At 51.0% G+C, this 22,263-nt stretch overlaps 7 protein-coding genes across 7 annotated transcripts; 4 read left to right on the top strand and 3 right to left on the bottom strand.

Moving 5' to 3' along the window:
• Positions 1-2,245: 2,245 nt before the first annotated feature.
• On the top strand, positions 2,246-3,613 carry Aspvir_008903 (uncharacterized protein; the record flags this gene model as incomplete). Its single annotated transcript, XM_043272059.1, has 4 exons — positions 2,246-2,337; positions 2,410-2,691; positions 2,751-2,884; positions 2,946-3,613. 4 exons carry the CDS (start codon positions 2,246-2,248, stop codon positions 3,611-3,613), a joined length of 1,176 nt encoding a protein of 391 aa, XP_043127994.1.
• A 2,409-nt stretch (positions 3,614-6,022) lies between these two features.
• Aspvir_008902 (SDR family oxidoreductase/polysaccharide deacetylase family protein) lies at positions 6,023-8,202 on the top strand (the record flags this gene model as incomplete). Its single annotated transcript, XM_043272058.1, is given in 5 exon segments — positions 6,023-6,128; positions 6,319-6,590; positions 6,607-6,899; positions 6,949-7,619; positions 7,676-8,202. The coding sequence occupies 5 exon segments, from the start codon at positions 6,023-6,025 to the stop codon at positions 8,200-8,202; spliced, it is 1,869 nt and encodes a 622-aa protein (XP_043127993.1).
• A 98-nt stretch (positions 8,203-8,300) lies between these two features.
• Positions 8,301-11,084, bottom strand: Aspvir_008901 (ATP-dependent Clp protease ATP-binding subunit; the record flags this gene model as incomplete). The annotated part of the gene is made up of 1 exon (XM_043272057.1): positions 8,301-11,084. The coding sequence occupies one exon, from the start codon at positions 11,082-11,084 to the stop codon at positions 8,301-8,303; it is 2,784 nt and encodes a 927-aa protein (XP_043127992.1).
• A 2,082-nt stretch (positions 11,085-13,166) lies between these two features.
• Aspvir_008900 (uncharacterized protein) lies at positions 13,167-14,726 on the top strand (the record flags this gene model as incomplete). The annotated part of the gene is made up of 4 exons (XM_043272056.1): positions 13,167-13,229; positions 13,305-13,493; positions 13,758-14,534; positions 14,586-14,726. 4 exons carry the CDS (start codon positions 13,167-13,169, stop codon positions 14,724-14,726), a joined length of 1,170 nt encoding a protein of 389 aa, XP_043127991.1.
• Positions 14,727-15,310: 584 nt separating this feature from the next.
• On the bottom strand, positions 15,311-16,446 carry Aspvir_008899 (autophagy-related protein 27; the record flags this gene model as incomplete). The annotated part of the gene is made up of 3 exons (XM_043272055.1): positions 15,311-15,506; positions 15,564-16,104; positions 16,179-16,446. The coding sequence occupies 3 exons, from the start codon at positions 16,444-16,446 to the stop codon at positions 15,311-15,313; spliced, it is 1,005 nt and encodes a 334-aa protein (XP_043127990.1).
• A 2,999-nt stretch (positions 16,447-19,445) lies between these two features.
• Positions 19,446-20,627, bottom strand: Aspvir_008898 (uncharacterized protein; the record flags this gene model as incomplete). Its single annotated transcript, XM_043272054.1, has 3 exons — positions 19,446-19,936; positions 20,217-20,338; positions 20,455-20,627. The coding sequence occupies 3 exons, from the start codon at positions 20,625-20,627 to the stop codon at positions 19,446-19,448; spliced, it is 786 nt and encodes a 261-aa protein (XP_043127989.1).
• Positions 20,628-21,184: 557 nt separating this feature from the next.
• Aspvir_008897 (tubulin-binding prefolding complex subunit GIM3) lies at positions 21,185-21,825 on the top strand (the record flags this gene model as incomplete). The annotated part of the gene is made up of 4 exons (XM_043272053.1): positions 21,185-21,202; positions 21,271-21,405; positions 21,491-21,558; positions 21,633-21,825. The coding sequence occupies 4 exons, from the start codon at positions 21,185-21,187 to the stop codon at positions 21,823-21,825; spliced, it is 414 nt and encodes a 137-aa protein (XP_043127988.1).
• Positions 21,826-22,263: the final 438 nt, after the last annotated feature.

Genomic DNA, 22,263 nt, shown 5'->3' with positions numbered 1-22,263 from the left:
GTTTCATGTGGAATGATGAAAGCCGGTCGTCTCATTGTATTCCACAGCGTCCGGACGCCGGGGAAAATATTCGATATCACCGGAAGCTAAGCATCGACCGATATCGAACGATCGGGCCATTATTATGGGCCCTCTCGAGTCGGAAATCATGCCGGGACCATCTCGTGATCGCGCATCATGAAAGGATGGTGTGCAGGACAGAGATCACCTATGCCGAAGCAATTACTGACTCGACAACTAACTCACAATTGCCTGTCAAACTATCATGGCTAATGAGTCTCGACTCTCAATGCCAGGTGGTAAGCATGAGCATGCGCCGCGTCATCCGAAGAACTCCGGCCGTTCTGGTGGAGGCTTAAGAGTCTAGAGAGGCGTAGATAGGCTCTCTACTTCAGACACAGTCAAGTCCTTCCCTCACTTCAGAGACCGAGAAGCCCCGTAGAGCGTTCGACTCAGTTATTTCAAGGCAAAACCAGCTGTCGACCAGTAATAATGACACATAATTGGAGAATTGTCCTATGCCCACATACTAGAGTCTAGACTTGAGCAATATTGGATCAGGAACAGTTGAGGCCTGCGTCAAGAGAGCTAGCACCAGGTGGGTGGCATATTAGGATATGTGATCGTGTACTGGGAGACATACTTTTCTGTGCACAGTAGTAGTGCTCACTTTTCCTTCGGCAGGGGCGAGTCGGAGTTCGCAGTCAGTTCAGACCTGGGAGTTGCCTCCAGGTTGCTGGGACTGTGGAACATCATGCAATGCTCCAGGGCAGCCAGCCACAGCCATGTTGCAAGCCTAGATTGCATGCGAATCGCAGACCAAGTACGGGCTTCGACGACGTTTCCCCTGACCCACAAAAGACAGGGATTAGGAAAAAATTTTTTACTTCGCATGCAAGGATTATGGACTTAGAATCCTAGCAAAATCGCTTCGGTCGGTGATACTAAATTGCCAAGTGTATCTAGTTAGTCTGCAGAGTCTGCAAAATTAAATGCAGACTATGCAGTATCCAATTGCTTATGTAGATAGTTCTTTCAAGAACAGATCTGAGGCAAACGATCGACCACCGCTCAGATGCAAGCACAGTCGCACTTGAGGGAAGGGATCGACCTAGGACGGCGAATCTGGATGTAAATCTATGGAGCAGTACCTGGGGCTGAACCACAGAATCGCCCAGCGTCCAAATTCAAGAAAGGCAGGGGACTCGACTACTGGAGACAGAAATGGGTGGGACGATGGGGTCATGGATGAGACTGAGAGCTGTTTCTGCTGGTGTCAATCAGAAAAGAAAAAGACCAGACTAACTCAGTTTAGAGTTAGCCCTAGGTTTTAGAGCAAGCTAACTCTCCACTGACGACGCAGGTCATCACTTGTTAATGTTACCTTGAGAGTTTTCACTTCACAATACTCGATACATACAGAGATAACAACAGAAATTTCTTTTGCAGCCCAGAGTCGATGAAACGAGAATTATTAATGGACTAATTTCTCTACAATTAGAATCATTGGTTTGACAGTGGCGCTCCCATGGTCAAGTCAATTTCTGAAAACACTAAATCCATCCCACTGCTTCATTCCACGAGCTTGAGCTAAACCAGGCATGGTGACAAGGCCATTATCTTGCACTAGGTCCTTTGTCTGAATCATGCTTTCGAAATTCTGATTTGATTGGAAAGAATCATTCTCGGGTCCCAGCCAGTCTCATGTCGTTCTCGTTCACTTATCCGATTGTCTCATTCTCAATATACCTAGCAGGTCCACATCTATTGGTATCCCCACTGGCCAGTATGAACATCTTTTGAGCCACGGGCCATTATTATCTACTCATTAGTTGAGTTGTTTTTTCCTCTGGGCCTGGCTACAGGTGGCTGGCCCGGGGTTCACCCACGAACTAACAATTGCTATTCCTCTGGGACAGCTACTCAGGCACGCAGTCATGTACACAACATCCAATCAACCATCCCTGCTCACTACTTTTTTCACTTCAAGGTTCATTATCGCCAGACTAACAAACCCGTCTATCAGCGTAATCAGACTTTAACCCCAATCTGGCAGGTTGTTCTGGTGTTGTATGGCGTCGCTAGTCGATGAGCTGCTGATTTACCCAAAGTTTATCTCTCCACGATGTCGGTACCCTACTTGTCTTATTTATCTCACTATAGTCCCTGACATGGGTGTCTTTTGATTGCCTGTTTAGCTAACCTTTCTTTTTCTCTCTGGTTTATCAGGTTGAGGTCCGACACCATGTCAGGCTTAGGCCCGGAGTTTGCAAAGAGCTTTGCAACGGAAACATGGGTGCTCTATGGTGTAGGGATATTGGGAACTGTTCTGCGATTGTTAGTACCATGCCTTGAAACTGCAATGTGCCGTTTTGTTAGCTTGATACTAACCTCCTTGTCTTGATAAAGTGTCGCACGTATACGTCGACTGGGTGTTCGCAACCTTCAAGTCGATGACTATCTCATGCTCTTCGCCGTCTTATGGTACACGCTATTATGCGTTGCCCTGAATGAAGTTGCCTCGGGAGGGGGTTCGAATTTGATGACCGAAGAAGATAGAGCGAATTTGACGCCGGCTACCTATGCTGATCGGGTGAGGGGAAGCAAATGGGTTTTTGTGTCGGAGCACTCGTTTGTTCTGGCCATCTGGGCGATGAAGGCCTGCATGCTGGTGATTTATTCCCGTATCACGTAGGTCTTCTCTTCTTGCGGCTTTCCTCGAAGGTACGGCTAACATGATTCTTACAAAGCGAGGGTCTGCATGCACGTAAATGGGTCACCTATCTTTCAGTCTACGTCGCCCTAGGCTTCGTGGCCGTTGAACTGTCCTTGTTTCTCATCTGCCGGCCTCTGTCCAACTACTGGGCTGTACCCACGCCTGACTGTCAGTTCTCGTCCATATGACCGCCCTCGAGAAGAGAAAGTCTTATGCTAACTCAGTAAAGACCAATGCTCGTCGTACCAGTACTACGAGATCGTCCAGGGCGCCGTCTCCATTTCCGCCGATGTCTTCATGCTCGCTGTCGCCATTCCGCTCCTGATGCAAGTTCGCGTTCCACTCAAGCAGAAAGTCATCCTTCTCGTCCTCTTCGGCATGGGAATCTTTGTCATTGTTGCGGCCGTCCTGAACAAAATCTACTGCCTGGTTCCGTCACTGATCTCCTACGTCTATATGAACTGGTATTTTCGCGAAGCAACCGTCGCCATTCTCGTCACCAATCTTCCTCTTGTTTGGTCTCTGCTGCGTGACGTGTTCCCCGCTCTCAAGAGTTGGACAGGAGGGTCCAAGAGAGGCACAGACCGGTATCGGTCAGGACCTTGGACCAGCAAGGGATCGGGGCTTCGGGCTTACGGACCCGCCAGTCAGCTACGGTCTGGGGATTACAACATGCAGGACTACACAAACCATAGCACTGCTATGCATCAGAAAGCGGTTTCCGATGTCAGCGTCAACCAGAGCGACGAGCGGGACCTGAGCGATGATGGGTCCGATCGTGCTCTCAGAATCCGACAAGACGTGACGGTGACGGTTGAGCGCGAGACCCGCCCACCAGAATATTGGGACACCCACCAGACACAGATCACCAATGGTCCTCCCCAACCTCAGCCCTGATGAAAGCACGACCGACTTGTTTCTCTTTCTTAGCATAGAACTTAGACGACTGTATATACTTTTCTTCTCCTTTGTTACCTATTTTTTTCTTTTTTTTTTTTTTTTACTTTCTTCATATTCTCATGATCTACTGATTCCCACTGCCAAAAGACTTTCTGACTTATTGTGTATATTTAATCGTGGGTGTACCAGGCCCGGCCGTGGTCGGGATAGGAATCCCGTAAAAAACCATGGGCTGAGAAATCAATTATTTTGACTGATCTTCAGAGATTATCTACACAAATGCTGGAAGTCCTGAATTGATTCGTGAAGGCGAATATTAGGATCGCGCACAACCAGAATATTCGCAAATCCGGTCGTCCAATGCCATTGTGAAAACCATTATGAGAAAAATTTGGCAGATATGACAAATGTTCAAGATTTTCAGCTGGTATGTATTGTGTTCCACTCCCGCTTCCTGCAGATCTCCCGGGAATTGCGTCAGGTAGTGTGGGGCATTGCGGTATCGTTGTATTTGAAAGAGGGAATATGTAATTTGCATTTTCGTCCCTGCCCACTGTCCTACTCACAACGGAGAAGTAAATCAATTCTGATTGATTCTATGAAGCCAGTCTAACCTCTACTGCCGCCTTTCTCGATCAGGAAATCTTCTCGATCTTTCAGATTAGGCTGCGCAGGCCAAGGACTTGGCTCTCCGTAGTCGATAATGGGATATCCAAACCTCTGATTACTGATATTTTGTAGATGAGAAGCATATCTATCATCACGCACTACCTATTCCTGTACAATATCCGTACCGCTCACCGAGAGAACCAGTGGCCATCGGGGTAAGTACCTACCTCGGTACCTGGGCCAGGTACCTGACGATGGTATACTCAAACGGCAGGCGTCATCCGAGACGGCAGCGAGCTACCAAGCCATATCAAGTAAGCGTCTCCTTTCGGCCCTGGTTAAGATTTAGTGAATACAAACTAACTCCCTAGGACCTACAGTGGGGTCCTGCCAAAAGTAGAAGCCACCCCAGCGACAAAGAGACGGAGGGTCGGGATCGGATCATGTTCCGCCACCGGGAGTTGGAATGAAATGCAAATGCAACCTTACCTAGTGTACCTTGCTTACGTACACAAGCTCGGTTACAACTTACATTAGACTACTCTCTGTTTTGGAATTGAGAGTGAAACAACTTGGCAAGTTTCGGGGACAGCTACCAGGCCGATGAGCTCGAGCTCCACTGGCAGTGGGTACCGCATTCTCCGGAGTTAATGGAGTTGTCCTGCGCTCAACTCGGCCTAAGTTTGGTACGAAATTCCTTGAGAGGATAGGCTCGACTCAGCTCAAGCGGAGAGGGAGCTAAAACTTTGGAAGGACACCGATCAAGCTGAGGACCGTGGGGTGCGCTTCTTCCACCTGCTGAACCACGGTTCGTTTTATCTTGCTGGTCAATCTGTCCATTTTCCTGATATGGACGACTTGCATTCTTTTTAGGCAGGTGTCAACAAAAAGATCGATCTTGAACGGACATTCGGCATTGAAAATTATATACAATTTGGTTGTCAAGTTTGTCGTCGCAAGAGTCAAGGCCTCAAGGGTGTAAGCGAAACGATTCATTCAAGTCCACACATGGGCTCCACGTGGCGTTTGCATAGTCTGTCGCGACTCGCGAGTTGATGGATTACAATCCTTGCTAGTCTAAACTAGACTAAATGTACACACGTCCTGTCCATGGACGTCATGTCATGTCTTTTTAGGTGGATATCAGTTCGCCTGTTGTCCGTGCTAAGGTCGGAAGACTACTTTGTTTGTCCAGCTCCGAGGATATCTCAGTTGGCATGTACCTAGGCTGGATGGTAGTAGTTTCTGGGCTGCGAACCTCGAGGCCGTACTGCTTGGCAATCCATAGTCCACGTTCATGCGGGCTTCACCAACTGGATTCGCTAAGCCGCAGGTGCAAGGGTACAGAGTAGATCGGGCACGGCGCACGGCCACTGTGCCTGTTCGCCGGTTACACCGAAGGGTAATCGACGAAGTAAAGGAAGATATTTTGAATCTCTGTATACAAAAGGACAATACACGTGACTTGAGCAGCCCCGCATGTTTGCGTGATGATGGACGATCATCCTGTCGATACTCGATAGACAAGACAATGAATGCACTTGGCGATGGCTATGATTCCCAGCAGCTTTTTCCCACGGTAAGTGCGGCCGAGTGCTTCTCCGCGCCGATGTAGACACTAACACGTCGTTTAAGGTTCCTAATTTCAGAGGCATAGTTCGTCAAGGAGCGTGCACTTGCACGGCCCAGTGGTAAGCAAGAGATCGGCCACTATTGATTGCCAACCGACTTTACCTTGATTTATTCGTCATACCCTGGCGTCGTTCAGTTCCTACCTAGCACGTTGCAACTTGCAACATGTCAGGGGAACTTTCTCCCTCGTTCTTGGGCTTGGAGGGCCTACATGTTTTCATCACCGGTGCTGCTGGCGGCATTGGACAACGAGCCGTTCAGGAATTCCTAGGTAGGTGTAGATCGCATTGCATTGCCTTTTCAAATCCCGTACCTGCTACGTAGAATGTACGCTGCGTCGCAATTGTGGCAAGCGAGACTGCGACCGTTTCTGTAATGCGCATTGGCCAGGACTGGTCAATGAACTGCGTAAATGGCATTATACGGACTACATTGAAGGCTGCTAATGAGCCTGGATGCAGACCAAGCATGCAAAGTAACAGCATATGACCTCCGCCCATTCGAGGTCCCAGACACCATTGGCGAGAGTTATGCCCGACTCAACATCCAGCGCGGCGACATCTCCGACGAAGAATCCATCAGATCCGGCATCGCACTCGCCGTCAAGCGATTCGGGCCCATCAACATCCTCATTGCCAACGCCGGCATCACCGATGAAAGTCACGATTATCCCATTTGGGAGCTCCCGCTGGAAACATGGGAGAAGACGTATAGCGTCAAACGTCCGCGGCACGTTCCTCACCATTAAGCACTTCCTGCGCGCGGCGCGGACCGCACAGCAGACTCTGGGCAGGGAACTGGATAATCTGGCCATTGTCGTGACGGGAAGCGAGACGGGGGTCTTCGGGCAGGAGGGCCATGCCGAGTACGCGTCCGGCAAAGCTGGTCTCCAGTATGGATTGGTGAAGAGCGTGAAGAACGAGATTGTCCGGCTCAATAGCAGGGCGAGAATCAACGCCGTTGCGCCGGGATGGGTGGACACACCCATGATCGAAGGCAGACTGGATGATCCAAAGGAACTATGGGCCGAAGCCCAGGCAACGTATGTTTCTGTCAACAAGCCCGGAAGACTATCACTGACGAAATCATAGCGTTCCCCTCAAGAAGATCGCAAGACCAGAAGACGTCGCACGTACTATGGCGTTTCTGGCGTCGCACCGCGCAGCAGGCCATATCACGGGCCAATGCCTCAGCGTCGACGGAGGCATGGAAGGCCGCCTCCTCTGGAAGGAGAGCAATCCATCAAACCCGAACCCGAACCCGGAGACAACAAGCCTGGCCCAAATCCAATCCATCCCGCGCACCCTATCACCACCCAAACGCAACAAGATCCGCGTCGCAGTATCCATCGACCTGGACGCCGTCTCCGGCTGGCTAGGAACAGGCCACCACCCGGACAACATCCTCGCCGACTACTCCGCCGGCTTCTTCGCCGCCAAAGTCGGCGTCCCGCGGCTGCTCCGCATGCTCACGAAACTCAACCTCGCCGACCGCTGCACCTGGTTCATCCCGGGCCACTCAGCCGAGAGCTTCCCGGACGAGGTCGCGCAGGTCGTCGCCTCAGGCGCCGAGATCGCGCTGCACGGCTACGCGCACGAAGGCGCCTACCAGATGACCGTGCAGCAGGAGCGCGACGTCCTGGTCAAGTGCATCGACATCGCGACAGAGCTCACAGGCAGGAAACCCGCCGGCTACCGCGCGCCCCTCTACCAGCTGCGCGAGTCGACGCTGGATCTCCTCGAGGAATTCGGATTCGAATACGGTGCGCCTCTGCCCCTGCCCCCTTCACTATAAGTCTAAAGTACTAATCCTCAATAGACGCATCACTAACAGACCACGACTGCCACCCCTTCTTCGCCCCGCGCCGTCCCCCGCTCCACCCCATCGACTTCTCCCAGCCCGCCTCCACCTGGATGCACCCGATCCCAGCCAGCGGCGCAAACGCAGACCGCCGCCCGCTCGTCTGCGTCCCCTGCAACTGGTACATGGAGGACATGACGCCGATGCAGTTCCTGCCGCACACGCCCAACTCGCACGGGTACACGGATGTGCGGGTCATCGAGAACCTGTGGCGGGATCGGTTCCTGTGGATTCGCGAGAACGAGGTCGAGCCCATCTTCCCTGTGCTGATGCATCCCGATACGAGTGGCATGGCGCATGTGATTGGGATGGTGGAGCGGTTGTTGGGCTGGGTGAAGGGGTGGGGGGATGAGGTGGAGTTTTGTCGGACGGGGGAGATTGCGAGGTGGTTTCGGGAGAAGGAGATGAAGAACGTGGTAGACTACGAGGAAACTATTTTGAAGGCATGGAATACTCATGACTATCATCATTATGTACAAGTCTGAGAGTGTCATGCATGTAAACAAACCCTATAACGCCTGATAAATGACAAAATCAAAGTCGTAGCTCATCACTCGTTTGTCGTGAATTCAGAAAAAAGCTTTTACTCATAAAGATCCATGTCGCCGCTTCCATCCTCGATCTCAGCCAGCGCGTCATCCTCATCCACCATTTCCTCGTCGTCCTCCATTTCAACCTCGTGGTTTGGCAGAACGTCAATGCGTCCCTCGCGCATGACCACCCGTGCAACCTCGCCGTCCTGGATACTTCCACGCAGGATGAGAACGGCGAGTTTGTTGAGGACCTCGCGCTCGATGATCCGCGCCAGAGGACGGGCACCGTACGCTGGCGAGTACCCTGCGTCGCCGAGGTAGTCCTTGACTTCCTCCGTGCACTGGATCGTGACGTTGCGGTTGTTCTGCTCGAGACGGCGCTGCACCTCGTTCAGGCGCAGGTCGACGATCTTGCGGATCTCCTTCCTGGTGAGCCGGTTGAAGATGACGGTGCTGGAGATACGGTTCAGGAACTCGGGCAGGAAGTAGTCGCGGAGCGCGCCCATGACCAGCTCGCGGGTCTGAGGGTCAATGCGGCCGTCCTTGGTGGTTGGGCGCGCGAGGAACTCGGCTCCGAGGTTGGAGGTCATGACGACAATGCAGTTCTTGGCGTCGACAATTCTGCCCTGACCGTCGGTGATCCGACCGTCGTCCATGAGCTGCAGGAGAACCGTGAGTACCTCCTTGGCTGCCTTTTCGACTTCGTCGAACAGAAGGATGGAGAAGGGGCGACGGCGCAGACTCTCGGTCAGCTGTCCGCCAGCGTCGTGTCCAACGTAGCCGGGAGGAGCACCGATCATCCGGCTCAGCGAGTGTCGCTCCTGGTACTCGGACATGTCGAACCGGATCATGGCCTTGGGGTCGTCGAACAGGAACTCGGCAAGCGCCTTGGTCAAGAGGGTCTTACCGGTACCGGAGGGACCACAGAAGAGGAAGCTTGGAGGCGAGTTGGGGTTGCTGAGACCGGACCGCTGTAGCCGGATGGCATTGGAGACCGAAGCCACGGCCTCCTTCTGGCCAACAACGATCTTGCCAAGGTACTTCTCCATGTGCAACAACTTGTCCTTCTCGGTGGTCTTGAGTCTGGTGACAGGAATACCAGTCCAACGGGCGACAATCTCGTTGATCTGATCGGGCCCGACCGCATCGGCAAGCAGGGCCTCGCCATTATCGCCATGTCGAGCACGACGCTCCTCGTCCGCCCTGATGCGGTCGGCCTCGAGTCGCTCGATCAAGGCCTTGGTTTCGGGAATGGCGAAATACTCCAGATCGGCAGCCGTCTGAGTGTCGCCGGACCGCTCCGCTTCGTCTCTCTTGACCTTGAGCGAGTCGAGCTTGATCTTGGCATCCTGGATCGCCTTGCTGCGCTGCTTCTCGCTTTCGTACTTCTCACGCAAGGGCCGCAATTCTTCCGTCACATTGGCTGCTTCTTGCTTGGCAGCTTCCAACCGGGCCTTGGACGCATCGTCCTTTTCCCGCTCGAGGGCATGAATTTCAATCTGCAACTGGCGGAGTCTTCTCTCGAGGTTGTCTAGGGCCTCGGGCTCCGACTCGCGGGTCACTCTGACGGCGGCAGCCGCCTCATCGATGAGATCGACGGCCGAGTCGGGGAGTCGACGAGCAGTGAGGTATCTGGCAGCCAGTTCGGCCGCGGCCACGATGGCACCGTCGAGAATGTTGACACCATGGTGTACTTCGTACTTCTCCTTCAGACCACGGAGGATGGAGATAGTTTCGGAGACGGAAGGTTCCTTGACCAAGACCTGTTGGAATCGTCGTTCGAAGGCTTGGTCTTTTTCAATGTACTTGCGGTATTCGCCGAGCGTGGTTGCACCGATACAATGCAACTGACCACGAGCGAGCATGGGCTTCAGCAGATTGGCGGCATCCATACCTCCCTCGCCGCTAGAGCCTGCACCCATGAGGAGATGAATCTCGTCGACGAACAAGACGATCGTGTCCTTGGATTCTTCGATCTCCTTGAGAACGCCTTTCATCCTCTCTTCGAACTCACCCCGGTACTTGCTACCAGCGACCAACGAGCCGACGTCGAGGGAAAGGAGTTTGCACTGGGCCAGGTTGGCCGGAACATCGGCGTTCACGATCCGACGAGCCAAACCTTCGACAATGGTGGTCTTACCAACACCGGGTTCACCGATCAGCACCGGGTTGTTCTTGGTCCGTCGACTGAGGATCCGGATGACTCGACGGATCTCCTCCTCACGACCAATGACGGGGTCGATCTTGCCCTCTCTGGCCAGAGCAGTCATGTCAATGGTGAACTTCTTGAGGTTCTCATTCTCGCTCTCGGCGTCGGCGGTCTTGGAGTCTACCCGCCGTGTACCACGGATCTGTTGTACCGCCGTATCGATCAGCTTGACATTGGGGATATTCGCATCCGCCAGTGCCCGCTGCACCTGAGAATCTTGAACGACCGAGAGGATGAGGTGGTCGATGGCAACGTAGCTGTCCTTTTGCGTCTTGGACAGCTCGGTCGAAGAACGAATGACTTTGGCGAGGGCGGGTGAGACGCTCACTGTGTCGGGAGGGGGATCTTGACTCGGTAACCGGACAAGTAACTTCATGAGGGAACGCTCGAGGAGCTGAGGGTCGCCATGAGCGCGCTCGACGACCTGGCGGAAGAGAGGGGCGGCGGAAGAGTCGTGAGAGGGATGGGAGGCAACTTGTTGATCTTTCGAGTCATCTGGTGGAGGATTTAGGAGAGCAAGAGCGAGGTGAATAGGGAGAATCTGAGAATGGGCGTATTGCTCGGCCAGATGGCTCGAGTCCAATAACGCCTTGTTAGCTCTGTCTGTGAACTGAGCACCGTTCATTGTGAAACGAAACTAAGTGTCAGATAATAACAATAATGTTGATGCGAGGGTATCTAAAGCACAAAGGAAGGAAAGGAAACAGCTTGCGCGGATGAGAGGGGAGCTAGATATAGCTGGAGTTGGGTATCATCAGCCTATTCTTCTTCGCAGCACTGAGAACTCTCTCCCTCCGCCATGACGACACGAGTTGCTTCCACCGCCTTCCAGAACAATCGATCATCTGTCACGTGATAATGACATCGACACATGTACATGTATGTACTCTGTACTCCAAGTAACTGAGGTAGCTAATATTTAATACTTATGCAGCTAAATCCCGAGGCTGTTTGCTTATTCGATATTATAATCCGACGAGCGAGGTTACTAAATCAAATTATATAAGATTATACCATCGCAGCTGTCGGTATCACTGACTACAGCTGTCAGATGTGCCCATTGGCTGAAGTGGAGCCAGCTTTGTGGATGCCTTGTTGCCTTTCTGCCTCATTGCCTTGCTCTGGACCAATCATGATCGCGTCCTTCAACACACTCAATATTGGATATTAAGGTATCAATGCGGTCTTCACTGAGCGATCAGACCGTTTCTGCCACTGCTGTTCAACTTAATCTGGCTGAACGAGGGATAGAAGCTGAAAAGGTAACGGAAAACGCCCGAAACTGCGTTCAGTGTCGAGTCGGCCCATTAGAGGAGAGATGATGATCCACCCCACGTTCTGCCTGTACGTTGAGGATAATAATAATAGGTAAGCTATCAGTGTCCTGATCAACGAGGGTTACTTTCGGAATACGCGGAATCGATACTCCATAGTCCATAACTATCGTGGTATATAGCTTCATTCTATCAGTCTCATAATCACATACCCAACCATGACGTCAAAGCGGGATCCTTTCTGGTTCATCTCCCATCAGACCAGATACTGACCAGATACTGACCAGATACTGACCAGATACTGACCAGATACTGACCAGATACTGACCAGATACTGACCAGATACTGACCAGACACACTGTTCTCCTCAGCTACTTCAGGGCAAAACAGGGATATTCTTCTGTTACGACCAACGAACAGTCATGCTAGAGTTCTAGGTACTCGATATCTCAGAGCTAAGGCGCACTAATTGACAAGGACAGAAACCGTCATGCCTCTCAAACGCCTGCGGACTTGTTTCCCCCACTTTTTCTGCTTGATTTTGTGGTGCAGGAAAGCCCCTCGTTGCGGCCGTGGTTCAGGAACTGCATAATCCACTCCACTACTTGGTTAGACCTCGGAATTGTTCCTTCTGACATACGTAGGAGGCGGCGAATCAAGGGTTGATGATTAAAGAAAGATGAATGAGAATCAATTCGTGGCATGGAGCGGAAAGTAGATCTCAATCTGTTCAATTTTCTTATGTGGAGGGGTAGATAAATATCAACCCTTAGGTACCTCTATCTTCAGATGGATTTGTGGAATGACTTGCATCAATCATACAATATTAATCACACACACCGAGGGAGATATCTCTGAAGTAGCTTTGGCCAAGTGGGTTTAATCCAACAAATAACAACCGTAGATTTAAGCAGCGTCTCCAGCGCCTCAAGGCAGACCTTCTTGTCTCGGACGGGCTGTAGCTAAACGTGGTTCAACGTCCAGACGATTTCCATCTCGTTCATTCCTATTACTATTATTATTCTTCCAATTGACTTGGTTATCCACTGAACTAATAGGGATTTACTTTTTCCGATTCGAAAAAGAAACGAAACTCGACTTCCCCTCATTGTGCCATATCTCTCTCTGCATATAAAAGCTTGCGCATCGTCCCCTGGTCACTTCCGCTTCTTCCCTATCTTGAAGCATTCTTCGCCGTCCTGACCTGACCCATCTGATCGTCGGATAGGATTATCGTCGACGCTTCTCTTCTTCTTTTGATTGTCCCTGCTGTCTCGATACAGTATACGATTGGAAAAGAAAAAGACAGAAGTTCAACCCAGTAGACTACTACGCCGGTGGTGAAACGCCCTGGTTGAAGTAATACTCGGCTCATAACTACAAACTGCTACCTTGGTTGTCATTTCGACTCCATTGACATCTGCTCATCAGAAATGTCGCAGAGACCGATTTTTGTTGCTACCCATCCTCGAGCATGTTCCACGGCCTTTGAAAGAGTAATACTGCCCCCCTTGCTACTCCTTGCATTACGCACAGTCTAGACGGACAAGTGACTGACCCTTTCATCATAGGTCTTTATGACTCGCCGTGATTCTATACAATGTATCCACGAGCCATTTGGTGATGCCTTTTACTATGGTCCCGAGAGGCTCAGCCCCAGATTCGCCGATGATGAACAGGCCCGTCTGGACAGCGGATTCAGCGAGTCGACCTTCAAGACGGTGCTGGATAGAATCGAGCGTGAAGCTGCCGAGAACGAGGTCCGACCCTAGTCTTTTTTCCCTTTTGTCCTCTGATTTCCTTGATTCTACCTCATCCTCGTTCTCTCGTAATCTCCCCGGCCATTCCGCCATGATGAGAGCCATGGCCGTATCCGGGAGAAAACCTACACTTACCTCGGTTCTCTCCAATCTCCTGTAAAACGGTCCGTCAAGACGTTGACCGCGGATTTTGGGTTCAATGATTCCCTGCACAGACCGAAATCACAAGGCCCCAGTCTTCGCAACGATACTTACCTGATGCAGGGAAAGAGAGTCTTCATCAAGGATATTATCCACTACCTTCTTCCTCCTGACGGCAAGCCTGCCAGCATTGCCCCGTCACTCCAGAGGATCAAGCGCGGCGTAGGCACCGATGGACAAACCACCGGTGAAGAAAACGGCGTGGCCAACGGCCACGTCGACCAGGGCAGCAACGGCGTGGACCAGACCGGTCAGAACGGTCACCCCAAGTCCCGGACCGGCGAGCCCTACCCGTACGACACGGAGTCCGAACCAGGCAATCCCACCGTGATGCCCAAGGAGCTCCTGTCGCGCTTCCACTTCGCCTTCCTCATCCGCGACCCGCACTACAGCGTCCCCTCCTACTTCCGCTGCACTATCCCGCCCCTGGACGACATCACCGGCTTCTACACCTACGACCCCCTCGAAGCCGGATACGACGAGCTCCGCCGCGTCTTCGACTACCTGCGCCGCGAGGGCCTGGTCGGCCCGCACATCGCCACACGCGAACAGGACGCCAACGAGCTCACCGACAACCAGAAGCCGCAACCCGTTGTCCCCGGGCTGGGCGCGGGCCACGAGTCCGGCGCGGAGATCTGCGTCGTCGACGCAGACGAGATGCTCGAGAAGCCCGCCGCCATGATCGAGGCGTTCTGCCGCAGCGTCGGGCTCGATTATGATCCCTCCATGCTGTGCTGGGACACCGACGAGGACCACAAGATTGCGCGGGACGCGTTCGAGAAATGGCGCGGCTTCCACAACGATGCGATCGAGTCGAAGGGCCTGATGGCGAAGAAACCTGTAGCACTCCCCTTTCTCTTCTCTATAAAACGAAGGAACTAACCTTAGCAGCATCCTCCCAAATCCGAAGAAAAATACGACGCCGAATGGCGCGAAAAGTACGGCCCCGAGGCCGCGGCTCGCATCCGCGAGGCAGTCGACCGCAACATGCCGGACTACCTGTACCTGAAGCAATTCGCCATGAAAGTGTAGGCTTAGGCGCCGCTGCGGAAACCGAGAAGAAAAGAAAGTGGGTAAATTGCAATGAGGAGGACTTAAGCAGTATTTAAGGTTGGCACTTGACAGGCCCCTCTGATGATCCATGTTCCATGACGATGCCAACGACGATGATGAGATCTTAGCTCTGATGACGCCATTTTTGGGCTTCTCCATACTCCGTAACTCCACGAAGTGTTTCTATTTGTGTTTCTTGATTCTGATTCGTCTGTTTGTTTGATTGTGTCTGTGATGTCTTTGCGTGTAGGGAGATTGTCAGACTGAAGGTTCACCCTTGTCAGGGTCATAGTCATAGCGATAGCTGTGTTAGGATACTGCACTGTAATGATTTACCCCGACATAGTCACTAGAACCGGTAGGTCAGAATGATCATGCAGTATGCAATTAGTACAGGCTGAAAAGGCTTGACCTCATTCATCATACAGTACTATCTATCCCCGTTGACCCAGTATTTCTCAGGTCATCAAATGAACGCACATGCCGTATATCGAAATCACAGAGTCGGAGTATAACATATGTGCCAATGCCAACTGCCACAAAAATGCCACAGATCAAATCCCTCAAACAGCACTGTAACCGCCTCTCGACCCGCTCCCTTGGAGCGTATTGATGACCCGTCGCAGCCAGTCCTGGAAAATGTACGGAATGTCGCGGAGGGTGTCGCCGTGCGGGAGGAGGTCCCAACCACGCGCACCGTAGCGGTTGTAGTTGAGCCACGAGCCGAAAATAATGTAGGCAGCGGCGCAGAGGAAGAAACTGTAGAGGATTATGTTAGCATTCGCCTCGATGTGCCAGAATTCGGGGAAAGCGTACATGATGATCAACCAGGTGAAGAACCCCCAATGGCTTGACCCGTCGCCCTTCCTGTCGCGGGCATAATTGTCACACGCATAGCGCGTCCGCCACTTCAGCTTCAACTCGTACGAATCGTCGTCCGCCGGCCCGAAACTTTCGAACTGCAGGCTGCGCGAGGGATCCGACCCGTCGTTCGGGTCCGTCTTCTCCTTGTCCTTGTCCTTGTCCTCGTCGCCTTCATCCTCCCGCACCACTAACCGCCGGCGCGTCTCCTCCTCCTCGCTCGATCCATCCTCCACAGAAGCCAACCCCTCCAGACCCGACCGGTCGGGATCACACTGGAACTCAATCACCGCCCGGGCATCCTTCTTCTTCTTGTCCTTGTCGACGTACTGGCCCCCCGCCAATTTCAGCAGGAGCCCCTCCTGCCCATCTCCCTTCAGCCGCGTGACCTCGGGGTCCTTGCTGCCGTGACCCAGGGGGTCCAGTCCGGCAATGGGGAAGGCATGGCTGATCTCCTCCAAGCCGTCATCGGTGTACTTGTACTGGAATCCACAGACTAGAACAACAGTCAGCACATCATTCATTTTCATCCGACTCTAGAAATCCAAAAAGGACCAACGAGCCACGCACCGTTCTTTGAAGTCCCGCACTTCAGGTCCCCCCGGATCGAGGCCTTGCCGAGCGCCTTGCAGATGTCCAGCACGTAGGTCGTGTTCACGATGTAGTCCTCCGTCTTGTCGACATGGTAGATCGTGTGGACGCCGTGCAAGCCTTTGAGGTCGTATTTGTTTCCCTCTGCGATGATATTGTGGCAGTCGAACCCTGATGCCGAGGCTAGACCGGTCAAGAGGGCGGAGGAGAAGAGCAACGATGGGGAGAGGCCCGATTGTATTCGCATCGTGGGAGGATGTCACGAGGGTGCAAGGGAAGGGCAGTGCGTAGCGTGTCACACAATCAACGAGGCCGTTTACGATCGGTGTTCGGTTGCTAAGATCAGCGAGAGCGCAAGGATGATATTGTTGCTTGAACGAACGGTGATGCCGGTTTTGAAGGCAGAGTGCGAGGTCACGGACCACCAGTGTCAGAGTCGGAAACGCGATTTGGACCGGTTGTCTGGATTATAGGATGGAAAAAAATGTGTGCTTATGATGCAGTATACTGGAGAATGATATATGTGGACAAAAATCGAGACAAATCTGGGTAAAGGGTGAAACAGAGGATAAATTGCTGTGCTGGCTGGATAGAACGAGATGGATGCGGTTTACTGGTGCTGCAGTTGGGGATTCGTTTCTCCGGATTGCGATCGTTGCAGGACAGCTCGTATCACCTCGTTTCAACAACACTCAGGTACGAATGAGGTACAACTGGTTCTCAACAAGTTGGACCATTTATGCCCTAGTAGCAGGCGTCCAGCAGCTATTCTATCTAGTTCTAAATGATCCTTCTTGCGGAGGAGAGATGACAAGGGGCTGCTGATGATGTCACCCGACCGCTGTGATCCAGTTGTGTTGATATTCTCTAGACTACCTTACCTCTCTATCCTGGCGAGAATACTAGAGAAGTCCGTACGCCGGTCTTAGTAAATCTGCTGCCTCCTAGATGTAGCTACAGAGCTTTTACAAGACAAGTAGTTCGCGGCATAATGAAATTTGATTTGCAGAGCGTGACCAGAAGATGAACATTCCATAGAGCTCCATATGTGAGAGGTTAATGACCTTGTCTCCCTGCCAACCCACTAAAAAAAGAGGATACATAATCAACTGAAGTATGGCGAACCCCTGAGTCGCTGTTTTTCTCGCAGTTGCTGCTCCTCCTCAAAGGCGCCGGCGTAACTCCTGTATCTCCTGGAGGGATATTCTGGATAACATTAGATGCTGACCGGCATCGAACCGTTTTTGGGATGGTATTTGTGTTGGGGGTACTTTAACCATGATAGTCACGTGCAGAGGGGTGAGTTGGCTCTAACGGTCTCGGTCCCAAGACTCTGCTAACATCATCGTCGAATGCCACCTGTGCCTCCATATGAAGATGTCCAGCATCTCTCACCTATTTCGATGGCAGATCTAGTCTGCCATCTGGCTCTTAATGTCGTCCTTTTCTAGCCGTGTTAGCTCACTTCTACGCTTGCCGAACCAGCCCGTCGCAGCAGCACCTAATGATGTGAGGCATATCCTAAATGTACCTTCTCAGCCGAGTTTCTACTAAGGGTTCAAAGGAATTACTCTCTCTAGATCTCGAGGAAAATGATTTTCTGTATCAGATAAGGAAGAATTCACGGATTGTATATGTCTCTATCCTTGACGGAGGTGTCCTTCCCCCTGATTACAGAACAGACGGTGACCGGGTTCTTTCGAAGTTGTGAAATCTTCTGAAGTGGGAGGAGGAGTGGAGAATACTCACTGTCCAGAGGGGTGTTTAGGGTATTGAGAGCACTCTGGACGAATTTTTGCCGCATGGGCTGGATGTTGGCCAGCTTAATATTCCTGGTGCCATCTTCCTCAACCTTCTAGACCTGAGAATAATCTCTTGGATCAGTGATCACATTTCTCGTGTCAAGTATAATAGTGAAACATGGATATTGAAAATTGCGCGATTCAGACATGAGATCCTGGCCTTGCGTTGAGAGGTTTCAGTATATTCTATACTTACATTAAATGTGTTTCCTCTCGCTCCAAAATTTATTGGGTTCGCCTATGAGGAAACAAAAGCTCAGATAATTGACTTTCTAATGGAGGATATTTCAGGGCACCACCCGGATATATATAATCTCAGAGATTGCATGGAAACCGTACATCAGCTGCATACATTTGGAATCGTGCACGCGGACCTCAATAGATACAATTTTCTGATGACAGAACACGGCGCTAAAATTTTTAATTTCGAGGTTTCCTTTGCTCAGGGAAACGTGGACCCAGCAGCAGCTGAGGAGGAATTAAATTTACTTGCAATCAGGCTGGAAGATGAATCAGGCATCGGCAAATGTTAGTTCACTGTTGAGTACTTATTCAGGGCGCCCTGGTGGGTAGGGTATGGGACAACCTACTTGCTTGCTTCCTGGCGTATCAAGCACTCTGTAAACACGTCCTGCATCTGTGGGTTGAAACCTTGACCTCTTTGTACAAGGCACGAACTTTTGCAGGCACCACCACCTTAGCGCTGCGCAGCTGATACATAACTTTTCATCTGAGAACTGAGCTTCTCCGCCTACTACATTGTCGCATAGGTAGTCTGCTGCGTGACAGAGAAACCGAACCACAAATGGCCAATGACGCTACGAAACACTCCTCGCTAAGCTGGCATTGGTATTGCTAATTCTCCAAATGTGAGTGACATGGCATGGTATTCCAGATTAAATAGCTTCCTAATTATCCTCTTGAGACCTAATCCTCAAATTTCTGGTCTATTTGCGTTCAGCCTTGTCCCTGTCTGGAGTTTGCAATGCCCGAAGCACTAGCACCTCCACTCAAAATATTTCTATTTCTGTTGGCACCATTCAGTCCAATAGCACTTTCCTCCTTGGCTGGATAATCTCCACCGTGTATAGTTAAATCCAAAGACAAACAATCGTACGCTCTAGAGCCAGCTTTGAGCAGCTATCGGCAAAGATATCCTGCATATGATTGTACTTTAGCGACAAGCCAACAAACATATGCCATCGGAGTTCTTGAGAGCAAAGCGATATCAGTAGCCTGCGGAATAATATATTCATTAGTACCATGCATATGCCAAGTTATTCCAGGATAGTGTGATATCGACCGGTACGTATATGACTTCGGGGAAGTCTATCTGGTGTGCAACGATATCTAGTAGTCGTCATCGCTCTTTATGTAGTTATTTAGACCTTACATTCCTTCATACTTTGATTACCCAGAAACTTTAAAAAAGCACTTGTTTCTTTTAGGACTCTAGGTGGCGTGGCATACCTGAGGAAGGCAGAAGATGGTGTCTGATTCCTAGTGGGATTGCACCAAGTTCACTTTCCAGCTCAGATGCTTCGACATACCTTGCCTCGTCAAACGTCGACGTGGGCCCGGAGGCTGAGAATGCCTCCGGGCCCGTTGACGGGGCGTCATATTGTGTGTTCGACTCGGTGGTCGGATCTGCGTCTTCATCAGCGAGCCTGATGGCATCTGCTGCGGCTGCGTCTGGGGCTAGTTCGACGTATTTTAGTGCCTCGATGATATGCCGAAACTTCCAGTATGTCTCGGTTGGATCAAAGACATCTGATTTCTTTTCAAGGAGCACCTGCTGTCTTGGGTTCAGCATTTCAGTCTTCCATTCGGGTGCTTTCAGACTTGGAATATCATCGTCTTTTTCATCTTTACTGAGTTCATCGCGTTCCTCGTCGCCAGTGTCCTCCTCGTGGGTAGTTCCTTGTGTCGTTGTTGCTGTGCTGTTTGATCACCCTTGACCTTTTATGTCTTTGATTGTCCGTCCGCTGACTGGGCCTTTCTCTTAGAGCAACCCCCTCACCTAGATCATCTGTTAGGTTGCTTCCGGAAAAGACCTTTTCAGGTTGGGCCTAGAGCACATTACCTTGGTGTTTTGTTCCCATGATTGCTGTGCCACCATATGCCTTATTGATATATGATGGTGCGTGTATTTTGCAGAGCCAGCCTTTTAACGCCCATATGATCCTGTCCATCATCTCATCACTGAAGTTCTTACCAAAGAAGACCCCCTCCCGTGATCGCAGGTTGATGTTCCTGATGTTAAGGTGAAAGCGTGCCAGGTGATCCGCAGCGCCCCAGTTATCTTTCTTGGGCTGTGGCATGCTGTACTTTAGGACACTGTGAGACTTGCCACTTAGTATCTGGTTCTGAATTTCACTGATTCCTTTGCCATGCTCCTTTGTCTGCTCCTGACTCAAATGATCATTCAAGAGCTCTACCCACCAGGGCCTCACCATTTCCGAACGAAGCCATTTGAGACATTGTCTTCCAGGTTGAGTACCTCCTGTAATTCCTTCTTAGTGCTTTCCACCTTCTTTGCTTTGGGGCCTGTGTCCTTCTGTTCAGTATCAGGTATGTCCATGAAGTTAAAATCAAATTGTGGGTCGTCATCCGCTGCATTGCTCATGGTGGATGTTGGAAAAGGCTTTCTGGCAGATGGGGAGATGGAGCTGGGGAGATGGAGATGAGAAGGGAAGACAGAGATGGTGAGATGAGGAGTGGAAGATGAGGCTGTATATATAATCATGCTTGATATTTGATATTCACGACTTTCAATGAGCAGAGTGAATAGAGTCAAGGTTAGTGAATAGTAAGAATGGACTGAGATAATAGTAAGAGAATAATGATATCTTCATATTATGCTTAACCATAATTTTCTCACTTTTCTTTCACCTTACCCTAAGAGAGAAAATCTATGTCTCCAGATTGGCAAAACAAATATAGACATATGGCAATACCAACCAAGTACATTGACTTACCTAAAATACTCCATATCTACAATAGAGGTAGGTAAGTGAAAGTCCTAAGACGACCTTATCATGCCCCGCACGGACCACACCCACCACAATCAAATCACATCTCCAAATCCGACCAAGAATTAATTAGATACTCCAAGCCCATAAAGACCAGACCACCACCACATAGCTCGAGCCTCTCACCTAAAGGCTAAAGCCATCAGCAAAAATGATGAATCACCGCATGGTACGCCTTAGATAATCCTACCCCCACCACATCTCCAGCCGTAGAAGCCAAACCTGACGCTCCCCTAGCTCAGCAAAGAAGACGAAGCCACAGCCGGCAGCGAAGAAAACGAAGTCCGGCGCGAGGACCAGGAAAAGATCAACCGGTTCAGCCGTCTTCATCAGCGCCAGTCTGTGCTCGAGGAGCAGCTCAAGGCGAAGCAGGTACGCTCACCCTCATCCCCCGATTCTGGCTGACTGGCTGCGACCATTGCATCAAAATGAATGAATGCTGACGCTACGTAAACAGAAAGACAAGGAAGATCTAGAGGAGATTTCGACCGAGCTCGAATTGGCGGATGAGGATGAGTTAGTTCCGTATGTATTCCCTTTTGTGCTCTGCTTTTATTCTAGGTACGCCACCAGGCTGGACGTTTGTTGACGCATAGCAGGTACAAGATCGGCGATGCCTTCTTCCAGCTTCCGCTGGCAGATGCGCAGTCTCTTCTGGCGTCGTCCACTGAGCAGATTGATTCGGAGGTGTCCAGGCTGGAGGAGACCTTGGGAGATGTACGCGAGGAGTTGCAGCAGCTCAAGGTTGCGCTGTACGCGCGGTTTGGACGCAGTATCAATCTGGAGACGTAGATTTTCTCTCTTATCCTACTTGCAGCTTCCTTCTTCAATAAGATATCCGCTTTTGGTCACCAGCAATGATGAACAGAGCCGCCAACCGTTATGACCCGGTTGATGATGTAATTCTATGGATGTCACTATCTGCATGGATATTAGGATATTGTACTGTATGTATACATAGGCAAACATAAAAAGCAGAAATCTGTCGTAAACCATTATCTCGTCTCGTATGTGGCCCAAACCCTCAATCCAGTCTTAGTGCTGGTGAAGATAATAGAAATGCACCGACAAAATCTACTCTGAAGTAGATTGCTGCGACCGGGGTCCGTGCCTCGCTCCTGCTGTCGCGGAGCGACTGATCGGGAAGAGAGTGTGTACGTTTGAGCACGAGCTCAAATTGGTTGGCGACCCTTCACCAGACCTTGCCGTAGGATGCAAGGGTACTCTCTT

The sequence above is a fragment of the Aspergillus viridinutans genome, assembly GCF_018404265.1.
Source record: "Aspergillus viridinutans IFM 47045 DNA, scaffold_7, whole genome shotgun sequence".
Taxonomy (NCBI): Eukaryota; Fungi; Ascomycota; class Eurotiomycetes; order Eurotiales; family Aspergillaceae; genus Aspergillus; species Aspergillus viridinutans.
The sequence above is the reverse complement of the archived record's forward strand: the minus strand, read 5'-3'. Positions and strand labels throughout refer to the sequence as shown.